General features: G+C 39.8%; 1 protein-coding gene and 1 non-coding gene across 2 annotated transcripts; one reads left to right on the top strand and one right to left on the bottom strand.

The window, feature by feature from the left end:
- Positions 1-786: 786 nt before the first annotated feature.
- LOC18022013 (acetylornithine aminotransferase, chloroplastic/mitochondrial) lies at positions 787-25725 on the top strand. Its single transcript, XM_006405018.2, has 5 exons — positions 787-1057; positions 1099-1368; positions 2948-3141; positions 24685-25119; positions 25201-25725. Exons 1-5 carry the CDS (start codon positions 787-789, stop codon positions 25723-25725), a joined length of 1695 nt encoding a protein of 564 aa, XP_006405081.2.
- LOC112088287 lies at positions 11364-11470 on the bottom strand. Its single transcript, XR_002900451.1, has one exon. It is a non-coding gene; the product is annotated as a small nucleolar RNA R71 (small nucleolar RNA).
- Positions 25726-25809: the final 84 nt, after the last annotated feature.

A 25809-nucleotide genomic window follows, 5' to 3' on the forward strand; every position in this document is an offset into this window, starting at 1 on the left:
TCAGAGGAAATAAAAGAGGCTCCACATCATTAATTATGCAAGCCGAATACTCGACGAAGCTCAGTGCAGATATGCCACAACCGAAAAGGAGCATTTAGCAGTGGTTTATACATTTGAGAAATTCAGGTCTTATCTTATTGGATCGAATGTTGTTGTCCACACAGACCATGCCACACTGAAGTACCTGTTGACGAAGAAGGATGCCAAACCAAGGCTCATTCGATGGATCCTCTTGTTGCAGGAGTTTGACCTAAAGATCAAGGACAAGAAGGGTATTGAGAATGGTGTTGCAGACCACTTGTAAAGGCTGAAGATCGATGATGACATCCCACTAGATGAAAGCCTCCCTGATGAATAGGTTTACGCCATAGATGTTTATGGGTTCGACGAGCACCTGCTCCAGCCTGGAGCACCTGCTCCGACGAACTTTTGCAACTCAGTAGACATCAATCGACAGTCCAGTTTTCCTTAGTTTGGAGAGATTGCAAACTACCTTGCTGCAGAGCAGAAACCTGTGGATTTCGTGGGAAACAAGAAGAAGAAGTTCCTGAAGGATGTAAGGCATTACTTTTGGGATGAGCCTTACTTATACACGTATTACTCTGATGGAATTTTCAGGAGATGTGTAGCTGATGAAGAGATACCTGGGCTCTTGTTTCATTGCCATGGTTCACCTTATGCTGGTCACTTTGCCACTTTTTAAACAATTTCAAAGATTCTTCAGGCTGGGTATTGGTGGCCTACTATGTTCCGAGATGCACAGAGATTCATATCCAGGTGTGACACATGCCAGATGCAAGGGAACATAAGCAGGAAAAACAAGATGCCGCAGAACTTCATCCTAGAAGTGGAGATTTTCGATGTCTGGGTATCGACTTCATGGGGCCATTTCCATCATCGTATGGCAATGAGTATATTCTGGTGGCAGTTGACTATGTGTCAAAGTGGGTCGAAGATTTGGCTAGCCCTACAAATGACGCAAATGTGGTTTTGAAGATGTTCAAATCTGTCATATTCCCAAGGTTTGGTGTGCCTCGAGTTGTGATCAGCGATGGAGGTTCTCACTTTATCAGCAAAGTTTTTGAGAACTTGTTGAAGAAGAATGGTGTAAAGCACAAGGTGGTGACTTCATACCATCCTCAGCGAGTGGGCATGTCGAGATTTCCAACAGGGAGATCAAAAACATTTTGCAGAAAACTGTAAGCACCACAAGGAAATATTGGTCTGTGAAGCTTGATGATGCTCTTTGGACATATACGACAGCTTACAAGACACCTTTGGGGACCACACCATTTCACTTGGTGTATGGAAAAGCATGTCATCTCCCAGTGGAACTTGAGTATGATGTCGGTGTTGTGAGGGTGTCAAGTTTTACCCTAAATGAAATCAATAGCCGCAAGTGCACAGCTGATCGATTGTAGTACTTAGGGATCGAATCCACAGGGATGGAAAGATCTTTCCTGCAAAAGCCTTCGAAAGAAATATAAAGTAAGGAAGTCTAGAACCAAACGGTTTTGTGGGGGTTTTGGTGGTGTGTTTAAAATGTAAAAACAAATCTTAACGAGAAAATACGGAATTAAAATGACCTAATAACTAAACTTAACGAAAAACGGGTAAAAACGAGAAAAACGGCTAACCTAATTGCTTAAATGAAAATCGATTGAAAGGGAATGAAAATATTGAACTAAAGCTTGAAATAAAAGGATGTGAATCTATAAAAAAGAAAGTGATGGGCTTCAGGGAAGTTTTCTCAGGGGTACGAACGATTCGAAACATTGCTAGAGAGTAAAATTGATAAGATCTTAGCTTAAACTTTTAGAACTGGAGTCACGGATGTATGAATACGCCACTGTCGTGATCATAGACAACTAGCTCTCTCAACCCTGACCAGTAGGTTTCCACTCTGGCCCTGGAAAAGAAGAGATGCATTATGTTTAAGACTCGTCAGCATTCACAAATCGCCCTTGGGTAGGTTTCCACTCCTATGTTTGTTTTGCTCTCCCAAACTAGATCTGACACCGGATGAACACTTTCGTGTCACCAAGCATCTGGATCAGATTGTAGTTCATGATGCTACTCTCATGCAGTAAAAACGAATTCAGAAGAAAAAGTTCTAAGATTCGGCTCAAAAGCACATGGAATCCTCATCGAACATATAAATCCCCATCGAAAATCTCTTAATCCCAACAATAAACTACTCAGACATAATGAACGAAATCAAAAACATAGTAATAAGAAGTAGAATAGAAACCGAAATTGAAAAAGAAAGAATAAGGGTTCAAGAGACAGATCTCTCTGTCCCTAAAACCTAAAAACAAAGCTTAAAGTAAAATTTCTGTAAAGTATTTCGTCTCTCTTTTTTCTCTTTAAAAACGACCTAAATGACATGTATTTATAGTCTCCAATACTCTCTGGTGTCTAGGGTTCCGGAATTGAGGCTGGGAAAGTGATACGGGCTTCAGAAATGGGCCTTAGGGCTCGGAGTTAGCTGGTCGCGGTCGGGATGAGTGCAACCGCGGGGAATGGGTGGCTGGCCGCGGTCGCGCCGGTTGTGACCGCGGGAAATGCTCTGTTGGCCGCGGGTGGAAACGCTTGCCGGCTGGTTTACGGGACATCTTGCTCTTCGCGTATCTTTTGATTGATCCGTTGGATTGCCAAGCTGTAAAGTGTGCTGGAAAGCTGATACTTCCATCTTTAAGGTCTCCAAATTTGAGCTGGATCAGACGGTGAGAAGGCCTTCAATCAGGGGTGAACTTGTGACGGTTTGACTCTGAGCTGAAATCTGGTTTTCTATCCATTTTGTTAAGCTTTTCCCTAAGTTACCTGAAAAGAGTCTTGGAACTACAAATACTAGAAAAACGTAATAAAAGTACTTAAAAGCAATTAAAAACATAGAAAAAGTATTTCAAAATGATTCATAAAAGTGGTCAAAATACGGTGTTATCAGAGTACAAAGCTGCTTGGACAGTGAAGGTGCTGAATTTCGATGTTAGAAGTGCTCCTGAGAGGAAAGTGATGCAGCTGCACGAGTTGGAGGAAATTAGGCACCTGGTCTATGAAAACTCGAAAATCTACAAGGATAAAACTAAAGCTTTCCATGACAAGAGGATTCTCAACAGGAGTTTTGCACCAAACGATCAAGTGCTGCTGTTCAATTCTTAATTGAAGCTTTTTCATGGAAAGCTGAGATCAAGGTGGTCTAGACCATTCACCATCAAAGAGGTTCGGCCATATGGAGCTGTAGTGTTGCTGGACACTTAAGGAGTAGAGTTCGTTGTCAATGGATAGAGATTGAAGCCATACCTTGCTGGTCCAAATGTCACAGACGGTGAATCACTCACCTTAAGTGATCCTCCTCAAGCTTAAATGGTTTTCCAAGTCAAGCTAGCGACTTAAAACAAGCGCTTGGTGGGAGGCAACCCACCGGTAAGAGTCTCTAACTTTGTGTCTTTCATTCATTAGCTACTAACTTTGTTATTGGGTTCTTTATTTTCAAAATAATGCATCAATCCACAACTTAGTCTAGAAAATTCTCACCAATGCACAAGAGATACTAGTCCACTTTTTCCGTCATGCAAAAATTAAACAATCTAAATCTTGATTCCAGGCAACTAGCTCTCTACATTCATTAAGTTCAATAGTGAGTTCTCATTAAAGACATCATCCAGGGTAGACGGCGTTTGGCATTAAAGGGCTGTTTAAGTGGTGGAGTTAAAGTGTTTCGGGTTACCTAAAGATCTGGAGGATGCTAGATAATATGCAAAACCACAAGAGAGATAAGGACCTGTTGATGACCGCAATTTTCAGTCACTTCTTCTTGCCAAATGTTGTTGCATAATCCTTCCTTCCTTGTTGTAAACAGCTATTCCCCCAGACTTAGATTCTTTCCGGGTTTCAGAAAAAGATCTCCAAAACTCCATAAAATCGAACTCCAGTTGCCTTGGGACTTAAAATTCGACCTCTCTAGACTCTCTAAGGCTTTTATTTCCTTTCTTTTCTTATTTTCGGATTTTTTTTTTTTTTTTGAAAAGGAAATGCCTTTTAAAGAGAGAGAAACTAGAGGACGAGATTGTACCAAAATTTGAGATTTTTTTAAGGCAAACTGAGCTTCCTCTTGTGTTGAATCCTTCCGGGAACTTTTCCGGTAAATCGCAGGTCTCTGTCCTTGGTGACTGAAAACTGCGTCGTTCCTCTTTCTCTCCAACGTTTTTGCACTTATCTGCATATAAGACAATATAAAACAAGAGTGCATGTGGTTTGAAAGAGGACTGGTTAAGGTGGGGAACTAGCTAAAGATGAACTAGCCATTCAGGATCAACAGAGAGTGGTAAAAAGGATAAAGGAGTCCTGAATGTATGATTCGTTTCCCTGGTCTAATGCTTCAATGAGAAAATTAAGTCCAAATTAAGTCCAAATAAAACAGAGCTAGTGTATCCCTTCATCTAAATCGAAATCATTCAACTTCCTCTGGGGTACTTCGTTTCAAATGTGCTTAGTTACCGCCTAGTCTAGTCCTAAATAATGAATGAGCATGTCACTAGGAACAGTCTAAAAGCACACAGTCAACTATCATTGATTCATGTTCATCATTCCCTTTAAAACGTATTTTGTTTTGAAAACCGGTTTTGAAAAAACTTTAAGGAAAATGCAAAAAGTGTAGATAATGCAAGACTCAGGAAAGAAAAGTGGTTAGAAAGGGATGAAATCCTCCCCCAGACTTAAATCACAATGTACTCAGTGTGAAACAAGTCGAGATTGGATGAGAAAAATGCATAGATAATCGAATTGGTGAAGCCAAAGAGAACTTACCTGGATCCGGGATGCTGGTGGAGATGAACCGGATTCATTCGAAGAGGTTTGGGAAGGTGATAGGTGGTGATGAAGGTGGTGGAAAGTGATAAATGAGGTGGAGTGGGGATTGGTGAGGTGGAATGAGGTGAAGTGGGTGGTTTGGGGTCGGGTTTGATCTCAACGACCATTTGCCGCGGTCAGGAGCCACGCGACCGCGGCAAACCAGTGTTTGGCCGCGGTCAGGAAGACGCGACCTGATAACACCGTATTTTGACCACTTTTATGGATCGTTTTGAAATACTTTGTCTATGTTTTTAATTGCTTTTACGTACTTTTATCACGTTTTTCTAGTATTTGTAGTTCCAAGACTCTTTTCAGGAAACTTAGGGAAAAGCTTAACAAAATGGATAGAAAAACAGATTTCAGCTCAGAGTCAAACCGTCAGAAGTTCACCCTTGATTGAAGGCTTTCTCACCGTCTGATCCAGCTCAAATTTGGAGACCTTAAAGATGGAAGTATCAGCTTTCTAGTGCATGTTACAGCTTGACAATCCAACGGTTCAATCAAAAGATACGCGAAGAGCAAGATGTCCCGTAAACCAGGCGGCAAGCACTTCCACCCGCGGCCAAACACTCATTCCCCACGGTCAGAAGCATCCCGACTGCGGCAAACCACTCATTCCCCACGGTCAGAAGCATCCCGACCGCGGCCATCAACCTCTGAGCCCAAAAAGCCCATTTCTGAAGCCCACATTTGGAGAAACCCTAAGTGACGTCCAGAGAGGTCTTGAGCACTATAAATACATGTCTTAGGAACCCTAAAAGATATATCGTGTAACCTCATATCATCTATCATTACTTCATATTTTTATTGTTTTTGCTTTAGCTTTTTAGGAGAGAGAGATTTGTTCTCTTGAACCCTTGTTCTTTCTTTTTCAATTTCGGTTTCTATTCTACTTCTTAATACTATGTCTTTGATTTCGTTCATTATGTCTGAGTAGTTTTATTGTTGGGATTAAGGGATTTTCGATGGAGATTTATATGTTCGATGAGGATTCCATGAGCTTTTGAGCCGAATCTTAGAACTTTTTCTTCTGAATTCGTTTTTACTGCATGAGAGTAGCGTCATGAACTACAATCTGATCCAGATGCTTGGTGACACGAAAGTGTTCATCAGGTATCAGATCTAGTTTGGGAGAGCAAAACAAACATAGGAGCGGAAACCTACCTATGGGCGATTTGTGAATTAGGACGAGTCTTAAACATAATGCATCTCTTCTCTTCCAGTGCCAGAGTGGAAACCTACTGGTCAGGGTTGAGAGAGATAGTTGTCTATGATCATGACAGTGGCGTATTCATACGTCCGTGACTCCAGTTCGAAAAGTTTAAGCTAAGATCTTATCAATTTACTCTCTAGCAATGTTTTGAATCGTTCGTACCCCTGAGAAAACTTCCCTGAACCCCAACGCCTTCTTTTCCATTGATTACACCGATTTTCTTTCAAGCTTTAGTTCAATATTGTATTTCCTTTTTAGTTCATTTTCATTTAAGCAATTAGAATATCCGTTTTTCGCATTTTTAACCATTTTCGTTAAGTTTAGTTATTACGTCATTTAATTCTCGTATTCTCTTTTAATATTTCGTTTTTACATTTTAAACATACCACCAAACCCCTACAAAACCGTTTTTGTTCTAGACTTCCTTACTTTATACTTATTTCAAAGGCTTTTTGCATGAAAAGATCATCCTTCCCTGTGGATTCGATCCCTAAGTACTACAATCGATCAGCTGTGCACTTGCGGCTATTGATTTCATTTAGGGTAAAACTTGACAACCCTCTCAACACACGACAGCACACATCACGACCGCGGTCGAAGGGGTGTTTCCCGCGGTCAGAACGTCTGCGATCGCAAGGGCTTATTTCGCGGCCTCTTCCTGCTTCTCCTTGGTTCCTGCTGGGCCGAGCAGTCAGGGACCATCCTTCTTTTTGGTTTTTTCTGTTTTTTGATTTTTTTTTTTGGCTTTTTTGTTTTATAAGAAACACCTGAAACTTTGTTTGTCAAACTTGTAAATCCGACGTTTTCTTTGGGTACTCTTCTTTCTAGAACGTATCCAACATCCTTTGTAGCTCCTCCAGGGTCAAATATTGGATCTTCTATGCTGCCTATGATCAAACAATGAGAGTTCTTTGTAGTAATCACCGAGTATGGGGTTTTCTTGTTGATCTTCAGGAAACTCATATGTTGATGCAGGTAGTTGATGAGTGTTCCAACAGATGCTAGGAACGAAGTACCAAGTATCAAGGGTTTTGTTGCATTTTTTCTCATCTCCATAGCATGGGATTCAGTAGAAACAAGACAACCTTTCCCTAGAAAAGGAAATTCTGGTTCGGAACCAAGTAGAGCTGCACCAGAAAAATCTCCATAGTGAATATAAATCTTAGAGGGATGAAAAATCGAAATACCTATATTCTCTGCAATGGCCTTTGGTATGAGATTCAAATCAGGTCCAATGTCACTAGGAGAATCACGAAATTTCACTCCCTTGATTGAGAACGGGGCATCAAACTTCTCGGGATCCTTCGTCTTAGAAAGCGCCTCCAATGGTGGTTTTGATGTCACCATTAGTGTCTCCTCTTTCACGTGGTCTGTCTCACAGTCAAGATGGTGAGGAGCTGAAGGAGAAAAAGGCTTTGGTTCATCAAGAGGAAGTGAGTTATGATCTTGTATGTCATCTCCAAAACACTTGAACGAATTGGTAGAGACGAGATCGTCACTAGGGATGGTAAGAGGTCCTCCTTTTTCTTGATGGCTGGCTTCCATGACGTGATGATCCAAAGGAATTTCATTTGATGGCCTCTTTCTAACAAACTTGATAAAGGATTCTCCATCTACTTCACAAGCTACCCAATACCCGTCATCCATAGATACATTGAGCTCCTGAAGCATATCATCAATCTCGGTTTGGGAGACAGACAACATATCTTCATCAAAGAGAGGATCATGGATATCTCCGTGGGAATTGTAAGTTGAATAAGGGTTGTGGTCCCAGTAGAATCCTTGTTCCTCTAAAGCATCACGAATTGATTTGTTGTGGCTGCGAAGTCCTCTTGTGTGGTGGTTCGGAACTAAATTCTTATCCATTGAGGAGAGATCACTGATATATTCATAAATTGCATCATTTAATGTACATATTCTAGTCCAAATTATGTCTCATTTGCATACATTTTAGGTCTTTAGGCATTATTTTAGGACTTAGGAGATTGCATTAGGTCCAAGAGACTTTTGCATGGTTTGGAGTGTTAAACAGGTGCTTTTGGAGCTTATTTGGAGTGGAGGATGTGATTCAGATGAAGAAATGGAGTTGAAATGATCAAAAATGGTGAAAAGGAGCAATTTTGGGTTTCTAGGCAAAATGATGTACTGATGACCGAAGATTCTTGGCCAAAATCCTTCTCGCGGGTAGATTTCTCGGCCAAAAACACGTACCGCAGTCAAGTCTCCCGGCCAAAAATCCCGGGTGCAGATACATTTCCGAAATCGCGTCACAGGAAGCCCCTTCCGGCCGATTCAGCTTACAGGGTCTTCAGAAAGGTTGGAGATAATTGAGTCAAGAACCCAGGAAAGGTTGAATCAGGGCATTTGAAGCACTGAGCTGAAAGATACGGTCACCGGAAGACAGACCTCTCTCGCATCCATTCCGGAGCAATCCGATACTTCTGAATGATCGCCTGTCCGGGGAACCTTCCGGTCCGATTCAGTTGTCGGGGCTTCATCAAAGTTGGAGTAGATTATATCACGGTTCCAGAACAAGTAGAATCATGGAATTCGGACGCGTGAGTACAAAGTTAAGCTCGTCGGAAGAAACTCCTGTCTCGCTGCCGTTTTGGACCAAGCCGATGAGCTCCGAAGAATGCGAAGGACGATGCACTTCCAGACCGATTCGGTTTCCGGGGCATGCATTAGAATCAGAGATATTTGAGTCCTCTTTCCATAACGTCCAAGATCATTCAATTCGGAGCTATGATCAGGAAGATACGGTCTCCGGAATGGACACATGTCTAGACGCCTCTCTCTGATCGTGTAAATGCACTGCGAAGATGAGCCCTCCAGGAAGCCTTCCACTTCCCAAGCACCGAAGCTTCCTTCACCAACGTTGTAGATATATGAGTCCTCTCTTCTCTGCAACCCGAATCACTCAATTCGGACAAGTATCTTATGAGTTACACTCTCTGGAATGAGAAGTGGTCCAGACAGCCTTGAATGATGCGAGCTAAGTGAAACATGACACGGTTTGAATGCCACGGTCTGGGACTTGACCGTGGCAACTTTTACACACCTTCGGTGATTGACACGATCTTCATGCCACGGTCTACACCTGACCGTGGCAAACAAACACTTGGCTGGGAGGAACTTTACAAGCATTCGGGTTTTGACACGGTTTGAATGCCACGGTCTAGGACTTGACCATGGCAACTTTTACACACCTTCGGCTTTTGACACGACCACTTGCTACGGGGCTTGACCAAGAGCTACTAGACTGTGGCAATCCAAGAAGTTCATCACCCAAACCCAGAAAAGAAGAGACACGGCCACTAGACATGGTGTAAATCAAGCCATGGCAACCTTGATCATGAAGAATCTGTCCAAGAACTTTGACACTATCAGTTTGCCACGGTCAGTTTGCCACGGTCTGTCCAAGCATCATCTGACCGTGGCAAACCACACCACTATCCATCAAAGCCGGGTCAGGACTCAGTTTGTCCTGGGCTGACCCGGTCCGCAAGAGACATTATATATGCTTTTTAGGGTTTTTCCAAGACTTAAGCTTTGTTTTCTCTTGTTTCTCTTTCCTTTTTAGTGTAAAAACGAGTTTTATTAAGAGATATCTAAGGGATTTGATCATTCCAAAGCTGTTTCTCATCATCTCATCATCTCATTTCTGCTTCTAATCATGATTAACATCATCTCTTGCAAAAGATTAGATGTGTTTTTCATGATTAGTGAGTAGTCATCTTTTAAGCTTCTAGGTGTGTAGATTAGGGTGCTTAGATGTTTGATTTGTGATGTTTAGGGTTTAGATTCTCATTTCATTTCCTTAGTTAGCTGCTCCTAATGCCAGATTTCCTTAGGAAAGTGAAATCTGGGTTCATAGGCATTTCATGCACCAAAAGTGTTTGATGAAATGCTTGAAAGAGCTAACTTAAGGGTTTATGTTTTAAATGCCATGAGAATGTTTGTTTGAAGCATAAATGACATATTAGAACTGTTTCTTAATGCTCATTAGTTCATATTTCACAAATGGGAATTTGGTTTGAAAGTGGATTAGTGTAGAGATTAATGCCTTCATGAGAGGATTAGTCTAGATTAGAGTTCTAAGTTGAAATGTTTGAGATCATGTGATTGCTTGCTATGTCTTTCTGTGTAAGATTCAGTCTTTCTTAGCTCTTATTTTGATGCACAAAGAGGCTGTTTGGTCATGTTAGACTTGGAACCTTATGCTTGTTAATTGCTTATTCACTAATGGGAATTAGTCTTGATTAAGTAATTTGCAAAGAGATTTCTGTCATGAGAATGAATTAATCTGCTTTGGAAGTCTAGACTAAAGAATTGTAAGTGTTGCATTGTTTTCTTAGCATCATGAGTTAAGCATTGAAAGCACCCTGATCAATGATCACATCTAGAGGTTTAGCTTTCTCCTTATTTGAATTTGAGTGTTTGTTTAGTTTCTCTTGCTTGTTTAATTCTTAATTACTGTTTGTTCTTGCTTGTTTTATTATATGCTTTTAGATAGTCTTGGTTACCAACTCATCTGTTTAGTTAGACTTGAATTAAGAATTGATCCTCATAGTCTTAGTGTCTAGAATCTCTTCATTTGGATTGATACCTCAAGTGCTACAATGACAAGAGTAGTTGAGGAATTGGTCAAGGATTGAAAAATTCCTACTATCAATTTGGCGCCGTTGCCAATTGGAGATTCATTCTAGCATTAGGACTTTGGATCTTCTTGAGATCAAGTCATTTTCTTTTGTTTTACTGATTACCTTTCAAGTGCTGTCTTTGTTTTCAGGTGTATGAACACCAGAAGTCAAGCAAGGAGACAAAGAGAAAGAGCTGAGCACATTGAGAGGTTGGGTATGGATCAAGGGCAACAGGCTCATGGTGGTAATGGAAACCACCAGAATCAGGAAGAGCCACCACCTCCACATCCAAGACAAGTTGTGGGAGCTGGTGATGAGGCCAATGCTCAGGGTCAAAGACATGGGATTCAAGCCCCAACACCTGAAAACGATTTTGAGATCAAATCTGGCCTGATCAACATGGTGCAATCAAACAGGTTCCATGGCTTGGCATTAGAGGACCCATTAGATCACATTGACAACTTTGATAGAGTTTGTGATCTAACTAAGCTGAATGGAGTGAGTGAGGACAGTTTCAAGTTGAGGCTATTTCCTTTTTCTCTAGGAGACAAAGCTCATCATTGGGAAAAGTCTCTACCTCAAGGATCAGTCACAACTTGGAGCAATGCAAAAGAGCATTTCTAACCAAGTTCTTCTCTTCATCAAGAACAGCAAGGTTAAGAAATGAAATCTCAAGTTTCATTCAGAAGAACCATGAATCATTTTGTGAGGCTTGGGAAAGATTTAGAGGGTATACCATGCAATGCCCTCACCATGGATTCTCAGATTGTCAGCTGCTAAGTACCTTCTACAGAGGTACTTTACATCTCTCCTTTTTCCACTCACCAACAAGTATCCCCCCACACTTAGTTCTTGCCAAATCTCTCAGCTCCTTGATGATGGAACTTAACACTCAATGAGACTTGCCCTTGTCGCTCTAAACCTAACACTTTCTGCTAAGTTTGATCCAAGGTGGCCTTTCAATCACACACAAACATTTGGCTTGAAGGAAGGATGGGTTCAAGGTGAAGAAAACTGATCCAGATGTGGACTCAGCTATTTGAGCTAAGGAAGAGGGTGGTAAAAACAGGATTCTAGCTCAAATATGTATATAGGTATCCACAAGCTTATTCAAACAATGCATCACAAGATAATTTCAAGTCATGTTCAAGGTTTTCACTTATTAGAGTTGAGTTCAATTCAAACTTGCTTCTCAGATTCAAACCATTTCAAGCCTTGCAAGCATAGAAGTCATTTCACAAGCATATTTAATCCAAATTCTCAAAGTGATGTACTCTCAAGGAAAGAACCTATCATTACTCCCATGCACAATGAAACCTATATGATGCAACTAGACTCAATCTTAAAAATGTGAAATGCAACTAGAATGAACATTTTTTTGTGAAATTTTTTCAGAATTTTCCATTTTTTTGGTTTTTTATATGCACTTAGATGAATGCAAAATGAGACTCAAAGTGAAAAGGAAAATAAGAGCAGAATTAACATGATTAGTAAACACAAAACCCCTCCCCCACACTTAAATAACAGTCCCTTGTGTTATAAAAGCATGAGAAAGAGGAGAAATCAAACATGAAATGCAAAAGATAAAGAAAAATGCTAAATGCTCATTTACAAGTGTTTGGAGTGATACCTGGTGTGGTTCTTATGAAAAAAGGGAGTGAGTATCTGCACCAGATGAGGCCAGACATCACTGGAGATGGGTTTGGCTTGGCCTGAACTCCCTTGTGCGGCATGGACTTGTCTTGGACCAACTCGCACACCCAAGTAGCACACCAGGCGGCTCACCAGTTTTCATTCCTTAAGTCCTTCCTCAGCTTGTTCACAGACTCCTTTTCAATTTGTCCTTGGACCACAGCATTCCTTAGTCACCTTAGACCTGAAAACACTTCACAAAACCCATCAAAATATCCTAAAACATGAAAAAGAAGAGAAAAGATTAAGAAGATTATATACAAGGATAAGCTTGGGGTGTCTCCCAAGAGCACTTTGTTTTAAGTCACTAAGTTTGACTTTTCATACTCTTTTCTTAGTGAGTGAGAGGAGGAGCTTTGATGCTCCTTGTCTTGTCCATGAATTCAAGCATGAGGTCCTTGTTCATCAGCTCTTGAACACCAGATGACCCTTTGTCTATGAGCTCTTGTGTGAGGATTGCCCTGACTTTTGCAAAAGGTTTTGATCCTCCAATGCCTTTAACCTTGTATTCCACAGCTCCACCATCAAACTTCCATGGAGTGAGAGTTAAGACTTGAGAAGAGGACCCAAGAGTGAATGATTTGGTGCTTTTTGGGTTCTTGTCTTGAGACCCTGAACCATTGCTTTTGTTGCTGCTGACCTCCTTCTCACTTAGTGTAGGAGAAAAAGATTCCAAGCAATCTTCATCATCACTAAAGAAATCTCCTTCAAACTCAAGATCAGGTCTTACTAAGGATTCTTTCTTCTTCTCAACAGATGCACATTTTAGTCTCATTATCTCACCCTAGCCAAACTTTGCTTGTTTGAACACTGCATCATTTGATCCACTTGGTAAAGAGCTTAATGAATGTCAAAGAGTTGAGGAATAAGAGAACTTGTGGAGATTACTGTTGAGTTGATACATCAGAGTATGGTCTTGCATTGCATATTGAGGATGAACTTGAATTCTCTTAGTGGTCACTTTTCTCTTTCAAAGGAAAAATGAGCTCCCAATGCATTCAACCTTTTCCTCTCATTTGTTCCTTTTTTGCTTGAGGACAAGCAAAGGATAAGTGTGGGGGAGTTGATATATTCATAAATTGCATCATTTAATGTACATATTCTAGTCCAAATTATGTCTCATTTGCATACATTTTAGGTCTTTAGGCATTGTTTTAGGACTTAGGAGATTGCATTAGGTCCAAGAGACTTTTGCATGGTTTGGAGTGTTAAACAGGTGCTTTTGGAGCTTATTTGGAGTGGAGGATGTGATTCAGATGAAGAAATGGAGTTGAAATGATCAAAAATGGTGAAAAGGAGCAATTTTGGGTTTCTAGGCAAAATGATGTACTGATGGCCGAAGATTCTCTGCCAAAATCCTTCTCGCGGGTAGCTTTCTCGGCCAAAAACACGTACCGCGGTCAAGTCTCTCGGCCAAAAATCCCGGGTGCAGATACATTTCCGAAATCGCATCACCGGAAGCCCCTGCCGGCCGATTCAGCTTACAGGGTCTTCAGAAACGTTGGAGATAATTGAGTCAAGAACCCAGGAAAGGTTGAATCAGGGCATTTGGAGCACTGAGCTGAAAGATACGGTCACCGGAAGACAGACCTCTCTCGCATCCATTCCGGAGCAATCCGATACTCCTCAATGATCGCATGTCCGGGGAACCTTCCGGTCCGATTCAGTTGTCGGGGGCTTCATCAAAGTTGGATTAGATTAGATCACGGTTCCAGAACAAGTGGAATCATGGAATTCGGACGCGTGAGCAGAAAGTTAAGCTCGTCGGAAGAAACTCCTGTCTCGCTGCCGTTTTGGACCAAGCCGATGAGCTCCGAAGAATGCGAAGGACGATGCACTTCCAGACCGATTCGGTTTCCGGGGCATGCATTAGAATCAGAGATATTTGAGTCCTCTTTCCATAACGTCCAAGATCATTCAATTCGGAGCTATGATCAGGAAGATACGGTCTCCGGAATGGACACATGTCTAGACGCCTCTCTCTGATCGTGTAAATGCACTGCGAAGATGAGCCCTCCAGGAAGCCTTCCACTTCCCAAGCACCAAAGCTTCCTTCACCAAAGTTGTAGATATATGAGTCCTCTCTTCTCTGCAACCGGAATCACTTAATTCGGACAATTATCTTATGAGTTACACTCTCCGGAATGAGAAGTGGTCCAGACAGCCCTGAATGATGCGAGCTAAGTGAAACATGACACGGTTTGAATGCCACGGTCTGGGACTTGACCGTGGCAACTTTTACACACCTTCAGTGATTGACACGATCTTCATGCCACGGTCTACACCTGACCGTGGCAAACAAACACTTGGCTGGGAGGAACTTTACAAGCATTCGGGTTTTGACACGGTTTGAATGTCACGGTCTAGGACTTGACCATGGCAACTTTTACACACCTTCGGCTTTTGACACGACCACTTGCCACGGGGCTTGACCAAGAGCTACTAGACCGTGGCAATCCAAGAAGTTCATCACCCAAACCCAGAAAAGAAGAGACACGGCCACTAGACATGGTGTAAATCAAGCCATGGCAACCTTGATCATGAAGAATCTGTCCAAGAACTTTGACACTATCAGTTTGCCACGGTCAGTTTGCCACGGTCTGTCCAAGCATCATCTGACCGTGGCAAACCACACCACTATCCATCAAAGCCGGGTCAGGACCCAGTTTGTCCTGGGCTGACCCGGTCCGCAAGAGACACTATATATGCTTTTTAGGGTTTTTTCCAAGACTTAAGCTTTGTTTTCTCTTGTTTCTCTTTCCTTTTTAGTGTAAAAACGAGTTTGATTAACAGATATCTAAGGGATTTGATCATTCCAAAGCTGTTTCTCATCATCTCATCATCTCATTTCTGCTTCTAATCATGATTAACATCATCTCTTGCAAAAGATTAGATGTGTTCTTCATGATTAGTGAGTAGTCATCTTTTAAGCTTCTAGGTGTGTAGATTAGGGTGCTTAGATGTTTGATTTGTGATGTTTAGGGTTTAGATTCTCATTTCATTTCCTTAGTTAGCTGCTCCTAATGCCAGATTTCCTTAGGAAAGTGAAATCTGGGTTCATAGGCATTTCATGCACCAAAAGTGTTTGATGAAATGCCTGAAAGAGCTAACTTAAGGGTTTATGTTTTAAATGCCATGAGAATGTTTGTTTGAAGCATAAATGACATATTAGAACTGTTTCTTAATGCTCATTAGTTCATATTTCACAAATGGGAATTTGGTTTGAAAGTGGATTAGTGTAGAGATTAATGCCTTCATGAGAGGATTAGTCTAGATTAGAGTTCTAAGTTGAAATGTTTGAGATCATGTGATTTCTTGCTATGTCTTTCTGTGTAAGATTCAGTCTTTCTTAGCTCTTATTTTGATGCACAAAGAGGCTGTTTGGTCATGTTAGACTTGGAACCTTATGCTTGTTAATTGCTTATTCACTAATGGGAATTAGTCTTGATTAAGTAATTTGCATAGAGATTTCTGTCATGAGAATGAATTAATCTGCTTTGGAAGTCTAGACTAAAGAATTGTAAGTGTTGCATTGTTTTCTTAGCATCATGAGTTAAGCATTGAAAGCACCCTGATCAATGATCACATCTAGAGGTTTAGCTTTCTCCTTATTTGAATTTGAGTGTTTGTTTAGTTTCTCTTGCTTGTTTAATTCTTAATTACTGTTTGTTCTTGCTTGTTTTATTATATGCTTTTAGATAATCTTGGTTACCAACTCATCTGTTTAGTTAGACTTGAATTAAGAATTGATCCTCATAGTCTTAGTGTCTAGAATCTCTTCATTTGGATTGATACCTCAAGTGCTACAATGACAAGAGTAGTTGAGGAATTGATCAAGGATTAAAAAATTCCTACTATCAATCACGAATGTATTGTGCTTCTCGGCGTCGAGTGGCTTGAGGAGTGTTGTAAAAACCTCCCTCATAGTAGTAATTTCGTTTCATATGGTTCATTGCTTCATAACATGAAACAAGAAGAACCAAAAACGAAAAAAAAAAAGTAGAAAAGGTGTTCTAGAGTCGATTTACCAACCTTTCTTAGGGTTTTGCAGAAAAGAAACGCGTGCCTTCCCCGGCAACGGCGCCAAAAACTTGATGTCGGTGTGGTGAGGGTGTCAAGTTTTACCCTAAATGAAATCAATAGCCGCAAGTGCACAGCTGATCGATTGTAGTGCTTAGGGATCGAATCCACAGGGAAGGAGGATCTTTCCTGCAAAAGCCTTCGAAAGAAATATAAAGTAAGGAAGTCTAGAACCAAACGGTTTTGTGGGGGTTTTGGTGGTGTGTTTAAAATGTAAAAACAAATATTAAAGAGAAAATACGGAATTCAAATGACCTAATAACTAAACTTAACGAAAACGAGTAAAAACGGGAAAAACGGCTAACCTAATTGCTTAAATGAAAATCGATTGAAAGGGAATGAAAATATTGAACTAAAGCTTGAAATAAAACGGTGTGAATCTATAAGAAAGAAAGTGCTGGGCTTCAGGGAAGTTTTCTCACGGGTACGAACGATTCAAAACATTGCTAGAGAGTAAAATTGATAAGATCTTAGCTTAAACTTTTCGAAATGGAGTCACGGACGTATGAATACGCCACTCTCGTGATCATAGACAACTAGCTCTCTCAACCCTGACCAGTAGGTTTCCACTCTGGCCCTGGAAAAGAAGAGATGCATTATGTTTAAGACTCGTCAGCAATCACAAATCGCCCACAGGTAGGTTTCCACTCCTATGTTTGTTTTGCTCTCCCAAACTAGATCTGACACCGGATGAACACTTTCGTGTCACCAAGAATCTGGATCAGATTGTAGTTCATGACGCTACTCTCATGCAGTAAAAACGAATTCAGAAGAAAAAGTTATAAGATTCAGCTCAAAAGCACATGGAATCCTCATCGAACATATAAATCCCCATCGAAAATCCTTTAATCCCAACAATAAACTACTCAGACATAATGAACGAAATCAAAAACATAGTATTAAGAAGTAGAGTAGAAACCGAATTGAAAAGGAAAGAATAAGGGTTCAAGAGACAGATCTCTCTCTCCCTAAAACCTAAAAACAAAGCTTAAAGTAAAATTTCTGTAAAGTATTTCGTCTCTCTTTTTTTTCTCTTTAAAAACGACCTAAATGACATGTATTTATAGTCTCCAATACTCTCTGGTGTCTAGGGTTCCGGAATTGAGGCTGGGAAAGTGATACGAGCTTCAGAAATGGGCCTTCGGGCTCGGAGTTAGCTGGCCGCGGTCGGGATGAGTGCGACCGCGGGGAATGGGTGGCTGGCCGCGGTCGCGGCAGTTGTGACCGCGGGAAATGCTCTGTTGGCCGCGGGTGGAAACGCTTGCCGGCTGGTTTACGGGACATCTTGCTCTTCGCATATCTTTTGATTGAACCGTTGGATTCCCAAGCTGTAAAGTGTGCTGGAAAGCTGATACTTCCATCTTTAAGGTCTCCAAATTTGAGCTGGATCAGACGGTGAGAAGGCCTTAAATCAGGGGTGAACTTGTGACGGTTTGACTTTGAGCTGAAATCTGGTTTTCTATCCATTTTGTTAAGTTTTTCCCTAAGTTACCTGAAAAGAGTCTTGGAACTACAAATAATAGAAAAACATAATAAAAGTACTTAAAAGCAATTAAAAACATAGAAAAAGTATTTCAAAATAATCCATAAAAGTTGTCAAAATACGGTGTTATCAGAGTACAAAGCTGCTTGGACAGTGAAGGTGCTGAATTTCAATGTTAGAAGTGCTCCTGAGAGGAAAGTGATGCAGCTGCACGAGTTGGAGGAAATTAGGCACCTGGCCTATGAAAACTCGAAAATCTACAAGGATAAAACCAAAGCTTTCCATGACAAGAGGATTCTCAACAGGAGTTTTGCACCAAATGATCAAGTGCTGCTGTTTAATTCTCAATTGAGGCTTTTTCATGGAAAGCTGAGATCAAGGTGGTCTGGACTATTCACCATCAAAGAGGTTCGGCCATAAGGAGCAGTAGTGTTGCTGGACACTTAAGGAGTCAAGTTTGTTGTCAATGGACAGAGATTGAAGCCATACCTTGCTGGTCCAAATGTCACAGACGGTGAATCACTCACCTTAAGCGATCCTCCTCAAGCTTAAATGGTTTTCCAAGTCAAGCTAGCGACTTAAAACAAGCGTTTGGTGGGAGGCAACCCACCGGTAAGAATCTATAACTTTGTGTCTTTCATTTATTAGCTACTAACTTTGTTATTGGGTTCTTTGTTTTCAAAATAATTAAAAAAAAAAAAAAGGTGAAAAGCAGGTAGACATGTTTTCAGCAAGTGAAGATGAGAAGAAGAAGAAGGAGAGCAACCAGCCGGAGCACCTGCTCCATCTTCTGGGTTGGTTGCTCAAAGCGTAAAAAACGACGAAAGAGCACCCCCCCCGTCAGAGCACCTGTTCCACAGGGTGATTCAGACGAAAAAACGACGAAAGAGCAACTTAAAGGAAATCGGAGCAAATGCTCCGGCACCTGCTCCAGACGAACCAAAAACGAGGGAGCACCCAACTCTGTTTCGGAGCACCTGCTCCGCCAGGATGCTCTACATGTGCGAACCAGGTAAGTTTTCTGGGCACTTCTCTAGCTTATTTTCACACCGGGGACGGTATGAAGTAAGTCTGGGGGAGGATCGTGTCTCTTCTACTTCTTTCTTTTGCTTTCTTTCTTTCAGTACTTTTTTTGAGTCATTTTGTTTTCTTGAGTCAGTTGGTTATATGATTCAAAGCTTGTGGGAACTAGGACCAAACCTATGATGAGTTTACACCATTTGTGAATTTTTACCATGTTCTTTTAAGTGACCATTGTTGCAGAATCAATCTAGATCCGACTAATGGAAAATCCAAGGGCTGACCAGCGGACTAGAGGCGTCCATGTTTCCGACGAAATTCATTGACTTGAGCTAATTTCTGAGCTCTTCCATTGACCTCATCGATGTGACCAGTGCTCACAGTACTTGACTCGTTATCCATACCTGACAAACAAGCACCTGTGTGATGAAAAAAAAAAAATTTGGTACTCTTCTCCCTTATTTTAACCATTAGCTAAAGCTAAAAAGATGAGATGATTTTTTTTCAAGGTAAAGGGGTAGGAAAATTCCCCGGGACCTCACTATTTTACCTTAGAAAAATATGATCACACAAGGATTGGAAGTGAGGGGTAGGAAAGTTTCCTGTGACCCCATTTTTCACCTACAACCTTGATATATATATAAAAAAAAAGCTTGCAAACAAATAATACCGGGGGAAAGGAAGAGTACCTTTGTGTATTATGGTAAGTTTGTCGTGGTATAGTATGGGAATGAGTCTAGAAGGTCCTTGACATTGGGTTCATCAGTGAGATCTAGCGATGATGGGATATGGATAATGTCGTGAAATTATGGATCTAATCTGAGATCATGCAATGTCTGCGGAGTAGTACATGGAGGTTCGATTTGGATTGATGTTGCAACAGGTCGTCCGCATGCTGTGGTAAAATTTACGGTCTTCTGAGTTTTTGCGAGTTTCCACCATTGTCTAATCAATTTTTCTGGAACTAGATTTTAGTTTGTTTGAGGACAAACAAAGGTTTAAGTCTGGGGGATTTGATAAGTGGCAATTTTGACTCATTCTAACCCGTTTATACTGATCATTTTAGTAGTATTTGGAGTCTTTTTCAGGTTTTCTCAGGTAACTAGGAGGCTTTAGGAAGGAATTGGAGTAACTGGTAGCATTGGAGCAAAAAGGAGCTGAAGCTGAGCAAAAGAGGTCAATTTACACAAAGTTGGATCATTCTTGGTCGGGAGCACCTGCTCCCGACTAAGCCTTTTCATGGAGCAGCTGCTCCAACCGCCTGAAAAAAAATAAGGAAAACGATTTTTACCTAATTATGGGACGCATGAAGAGAATAAAAGACTAGAGCCGCTTCAAAAACAGAATGACGTTTTACAGAACTTCACTTACGCTTTCTTTTACACTTTTCTAGACTTTTGGAGAGTTTTTGCTTGTAAGATTTGGGGAGAAGAATTCCTGCAACACTTGAGAAAAAAATTCTGAACCCTTGTTATCTTCTGTTTTTATTCATGAATTCTTTTTCATGTTTTGCTGTTTCTCTTTTCTCCATGTCTGAGTAGATCTCTTAGCTAGATTAAAGTTTCCAAAGGATTTCATGAGTTAGGGAATTAGATGCAAATAGGGCTTAATATCGATTTGTCTTCACCATTGTTAAACGTAATTCTTAGTTTGAATTGATTACTCAATCTGCGATTTTAGGTTAACCTGTTCATCAAAAATGTAATAGATTGCTAGAAAAAAACATTGGTGAGTGATTTGTCCTTAGCCAACGACAGTTGATATTAAAGCAAATCGTGAACATATCAAACCTACTTGTTAATGCTTGTCTGCGATTTTTATGTTCTTCAAACGACGATTTGTTGTTAGACAAAGTTATTGGTGCTACGACAGTTGGTCGATATGCATTTATGTTTGAGTTCAATACCTGCATTTAAATTGTGCCCTGAATAGTCGTTTGATTTTTATCTCTGAAACTCCTGCAAATTTCCTTAGTTTAGTGCTTGTTTTAATTCGAATTTAAATCATTTCTAGTTTGCTTTTACTTGTCGTTAAAGTCACAATGAAAACATCTTTTCTCTTAGCTTTGTTTCAGTCCTCGTAGAGTCATAGAGTAACACTGGTCCTCTCGATTTCAAATCTTTAATATTACAATCTCAACGCTGTTCTGTTGCAGTAGAAACTAAGAGATACATCCAATGAATCATTATTATTCAGATATTTATAGTTCTTATGCACGCTTTATATATCGTATATCCAAATAATTTACTTTTGTTGAGTTGTATGGAAAATTTTCATTATTTTGATTGATTATATTTGAATCATCGATTTTAAAACACAGATTTTATAGGGGTACTCGATAAAATAAAGGGAAGTCGTTTCTGTTGTTTATCCGGATGGTAAGATGGTCTTGACACTTTGATTCTGTATTAGAGACGGTGAGTAAATCTAATTTTATAGCTACATAATTTTAAATATTCAACTGATTAATTAGATATTTTTTTATAATCCAATGGGGTTAACCCTCAAATGCATTGCACATGGTGACTTTGCTACTGAGATCAAATAAACATCTGTTGGATTCGATGGTGTGTTTGCTTGATGTGTCTTAAAGGATTGGTGAGTTAGGAAGAATGGTGGTATGTGATATATGTTAACAAGTTTTGTAGTTTTTACATTTGATCTTAATGATCATCTACGGGTCTAATTATTTGAAAACATTTAGAGGAAATAACCATCCAAGATCATCAAGAGGAATGACATTCTGTTTTATGGCTTCTCCAGCAATAGATAAAATTTCAAATTATTGAGCAAAGTAAGAAATGTTATTAAGCCAATAATCTAATTTCTGAGACAAAATTTCTTTGGATAAATATTAATGAAAATTCACTTCTATTCGAATTTTCAGGATCTGGCAGAAGATAAAGAATGAAAAGAGTGCAACAACTTTCCACAATAAAAATTGATGAGAGCGACCTCATTGTCTTATTTTTAAAAACATTTTGTCATTGTTTTTTTTTAATTCTTTCGAACAAATTTTAAATGATTTAGTTTACATGGAAATAATTTAATTTATTCTTAATAAGTTAATGAGTACCTATTACGGAAGTTGTAATGTTTTTGTATAACGATTTTTTTTTGCTTAATCTGATATTTAAGTAAAAAAATTATATTAATAGCATTATATACACTTTAAAAAAATTATAATTGTTAAATATGTCTATTTTAGTTAAGTTAAAATTATTTCATTACTAGATTTTAAAACATATATTAGCCGCACTTGGCACAGGCAACCACCTAGTATTAAGTTATATGCTGTAATTTTCCTTTTATATTAGAAGAATATTTTTTCAAGTATTTATCAGAAATAATATTAGCAGTATTTTTATTGGTTAGAATTTTGTACTCGTATAGTAGAAGTATTACGCTCGGCTTCTCGTTACGAACAATTATATATGTTTATGATCTGATTATGATAAACTTTTTCTATATCTCTCTAGACTCTATAGTCATTCACCCCAAACGAAGTTGAATATATTCTTACTAGCTGATGTAGAGATTAAATTTTTGCTTCAATGTCTCAACATCTAATCTTGACCTGACATATTCCCTTCCTTCAAAAGGCAAATTGGAGAGAGATTTTGTAGCTCAAAATTGGTGTTATAAAGTAGTATAGATTTTTAGATCTCAGCCAAAAGGCAATAAGGCTTAGTAGATGGTAATAGGCAGAAGCAAGAGATAAAAGTGTTGGATATATGATAACACCGGATTTTTTTATCAATTTTATGAATTATTATTAATGTCTTGTGCATGTGTTTTAACTCTGTTTTCAATGTTTTATAAGTGATTTATATGTTTTAGAGTTTTAAAGATTTTTCAGGAAACTGGGACTTAAGGTGTGCATTTTAGAACAAAAGTATATTTTTGGATAAACTCAGACAGTCAAAAGTTTTGTAACCAAAAACCCTTCTTGTCGTCTGATCATCACCAGATTTGTAGATGTTATAGAGGACATAACTAGCTTTCCAATGCAAAGCTATTTCCAATGCAATGTGAATGGATGCAAGCCAACGGTTAGAACTCCAGGTACCCCTAATGCACTGAAGGCAAATCAACATAGTCCGGAAGGTAAAACACTTCTCACCCGTGGTCGAAAAAGTCTGCACCGTGGTTCCGACCCTCTCACCCTTGGTGGACCTATTTCCGAGTCTTAGAAGCCCAAGTCACTTTCTGCACTTATTTTGCAAACCCTAGACGCCCTAAGGAGAGGAGAGACTATAAATATATTCTCTTTATAGGTCCTTTACAACTTGCCTCTTTTCATGCTTAGAATAGAATACCATCTTTTAGGTCTATGTATTACTTTTATGCAATAGAAGGCTTTCTCGCCAACTCTTTCTTTAATAGGAGAATCTTTTCTTTATCCTTTATCTTTTACTTTACTGCTTTCTATTTTAAAACCAATAATGATGTTAAACTCAGCTATGTCTGAGTAGTGACCTTGTTGGGTAAAATGGTTAATCAATGAAGACCTTATAATCAAAAAAATCTAGGTTTATTAGATTAAGGATTTCATTTTTGAGATGATTCTCTCATTCATCCCGATCCTTGTTGTATGCTGGATTGATCACCTAGCATCTGATCTAAGGTTTAATCAGAGCCACGACAGTGATGTATCAGATTACCTAATCTGGATCTTATGGACGTAACCATCATACAAGACAAAAGCTACCTACAGAGGGGGCGTGAGCCGAGATGAATTCTGTTTAGTTAACACATGATCTCTCTTGCTTCCAGACAAGAAAGCTATTGGTCGAGTTTGAGTGATTAGATCGTAAATGTGACAATAATTGGATAATCTTACCTGTGTCTATTCTAGTTCCGGAATGATAGAAAATCCTTATCTAAGTTCCTTATGTTATAGATCATGAATCGTAGAGAGAATCCATAATACCCAATATTTTTATCTATTTATTTACAATCTCTTGCATTTAGTTTTATTGTTTTCTTATTTTATTAGAAATTATGGTACAAAAATCCACCTTTAATCTGATTAATTAGGTCTACAGTCGCTATTAGCATCAACTTAAAATTCTTAACACACAAATTCCTATAGATTTGATTCCTAAGTACTACTTCGTTTGATATGCACTTACAACTTGTGTAGTATAAAATTTGTAGTTGTGCACTGCACCCATATCAATACATATGAAGAACAGCTATAACAATTTCCTTTGTTACTTGCGGGACCTACACACCAAAAACTTTTGGTAATTTGCAGCGAAAATCCACATACTTATCAACAAAGCATAAACACGAATAAGCTGGGATTAATAATCTACTCATCATTTTCATGCATGCTGCTTGAAAAAGGATTTGATATCATCAAACTTGAATTGTTTATCTGCCCTCCTTGAGAGATAACACCGATAAGATAAGCCTTTCTTCTGGGTGTTAGCTTTTCTGGTTTGCTTTAATATTTTTATGTATTATGTGTAACTAGTTGTCTGTTTCTCTGGTTGATATCGTCTGCTACTCGCATTAGGATCTTATCGTCGAGATGTTTTCACGAGCTTTAATGCTACATGGAGGATTTTTAAGGACAGAGCACTAGTCACGTTGGTTTAGTTTAATGTCTAGACCTTATATGGCATTCTTAATATTTGTGTATACCTTCAAGCTCATATATTCTGATGTTTTTTTTTTTAACTTGTCTGCAGATAGAGCTAGCAAAACGCCTTGTGGCAAGTTCTTTCGCAGACCGTGTATTCTTCTGTAACTCTGGAACAGAAGCCAACGAAGCAGCCATCAAGTTCTCGAGAAAGTTCCAAAGATTCACCCATCCTGAAGACAAAGGAGTCGCGACAGGCTTCATCGCCTTTACAAATAGTTTCCATGGTAGAACCTTAGGAGCTCTTGCCCTGACAAGCAAAGAACAGTACAGAACTCCTTTCGAACCCATCATGCCAGGCGTAACATTCGTGGAATACGGTAACATTCAAGCCGCCACAGATCTTATCCGCTCGGGTAAAATAGCTGCTGTGTTTGTGGAGCCTCTTCAAGGAGAAGGCGGGGTTTACTCTGCTACAAAAGAGTTTCTCCAGTCTCTTCGCTCTGCTTGTGATGCTGCAGGGTCTCTTCTCGTCTTCGATGAGGTACATACATAGTGGTGGTTCCCCTTTGCTGGCTACGGGTTTTCTCTTTTCCTCTCCTTTTGATCTCTTCTACTTCTCCAGGTTCAGTGTGGTTTGGGTCGAACGGGTAACCTTTGGGCATATGAAGCATTCGGTGTAACTCCTGACATAATGACGGTTGCAAAACCTTTAGCCGGTGGTTTACCAATTGGAGCGGTGCTTGTTACTGAAAAGGTTGCTGAGACCATCAAATATGGAGATCATGGAAGCACATTTGCAGGGAACCCTCTTGTGTGCAGTGCAGCCATCGCTGTACTTGATAAAGTATCCAAACCGTCTTTCTTGTCCAGTGTCTCAAGCAAAGGTCTATACTTTAAGGATCTGTTGGTGAAGAAATTAGGAGGAAACTCGCACGTGAAGGAAGTGAGAGGAGAAGGGCTTATCATAGGAGTGGAGCTCGATGTGCCGGCAAATCCATTGGTCGATGCTTGCCGTGATTCTGGTCTTCTGATCTTGACGGCAGGGAAAGGGAATGTCGTTAGGATTGTTCCGCCTTTGATTATATCGGAGGAGGAAATCGAACGTGCGGTTGAGATTGTGTCCCACAATTTAACTGCTCTTGATTGAAGATTGAGAGGTAGAGCACAACAACAAATATGTTCATCGACTTTGGTGCGTCTTTCTAAAGTCTTTTCTTAATTAAGCTCGAGT

This window comes from Eutrema salsugineum, unplaced genomic scaffold, assembly GCF_000478725.1.
Source record: "Eutrema salsugineum unplaced genomic scaffold, Eutsalg1_0 scaffold_15, whole genome shotgun sequence".
Taxonomy (NCBI): domain Eukaryota; kingdom Viridiplantae; phylum Streptophyta; class Magnoliopsida; order Brassicales; family Brassicaceae; genus Eutrema; species Eutrema salsugineum.

Bases quoted from the DNA above. Each gene is read 5' to 3' on its own strand.
- LOC18022013 (XM_006405018.2), top strand. From the start codon at position 787: ATGCCAGATGCAAGGGAACATAAGCAGGAAAAACAAGATGCCGCAGAA. The intron at 1,369-2,947 runs GTTTTACCCTAA...CGGTGTTATCAG, and splicing joins CGGTGTTGTGAGGGTGTCAA to AGTACAAAGCTGCTTGGACA. The intron at 25,120-25,200 runs GTACATACATAG...CTACTTCTCCAG, and splicing joins CTCTTCTCGTCTTCGATGAG to GTTCAGTGTGGTTTGGGTCG.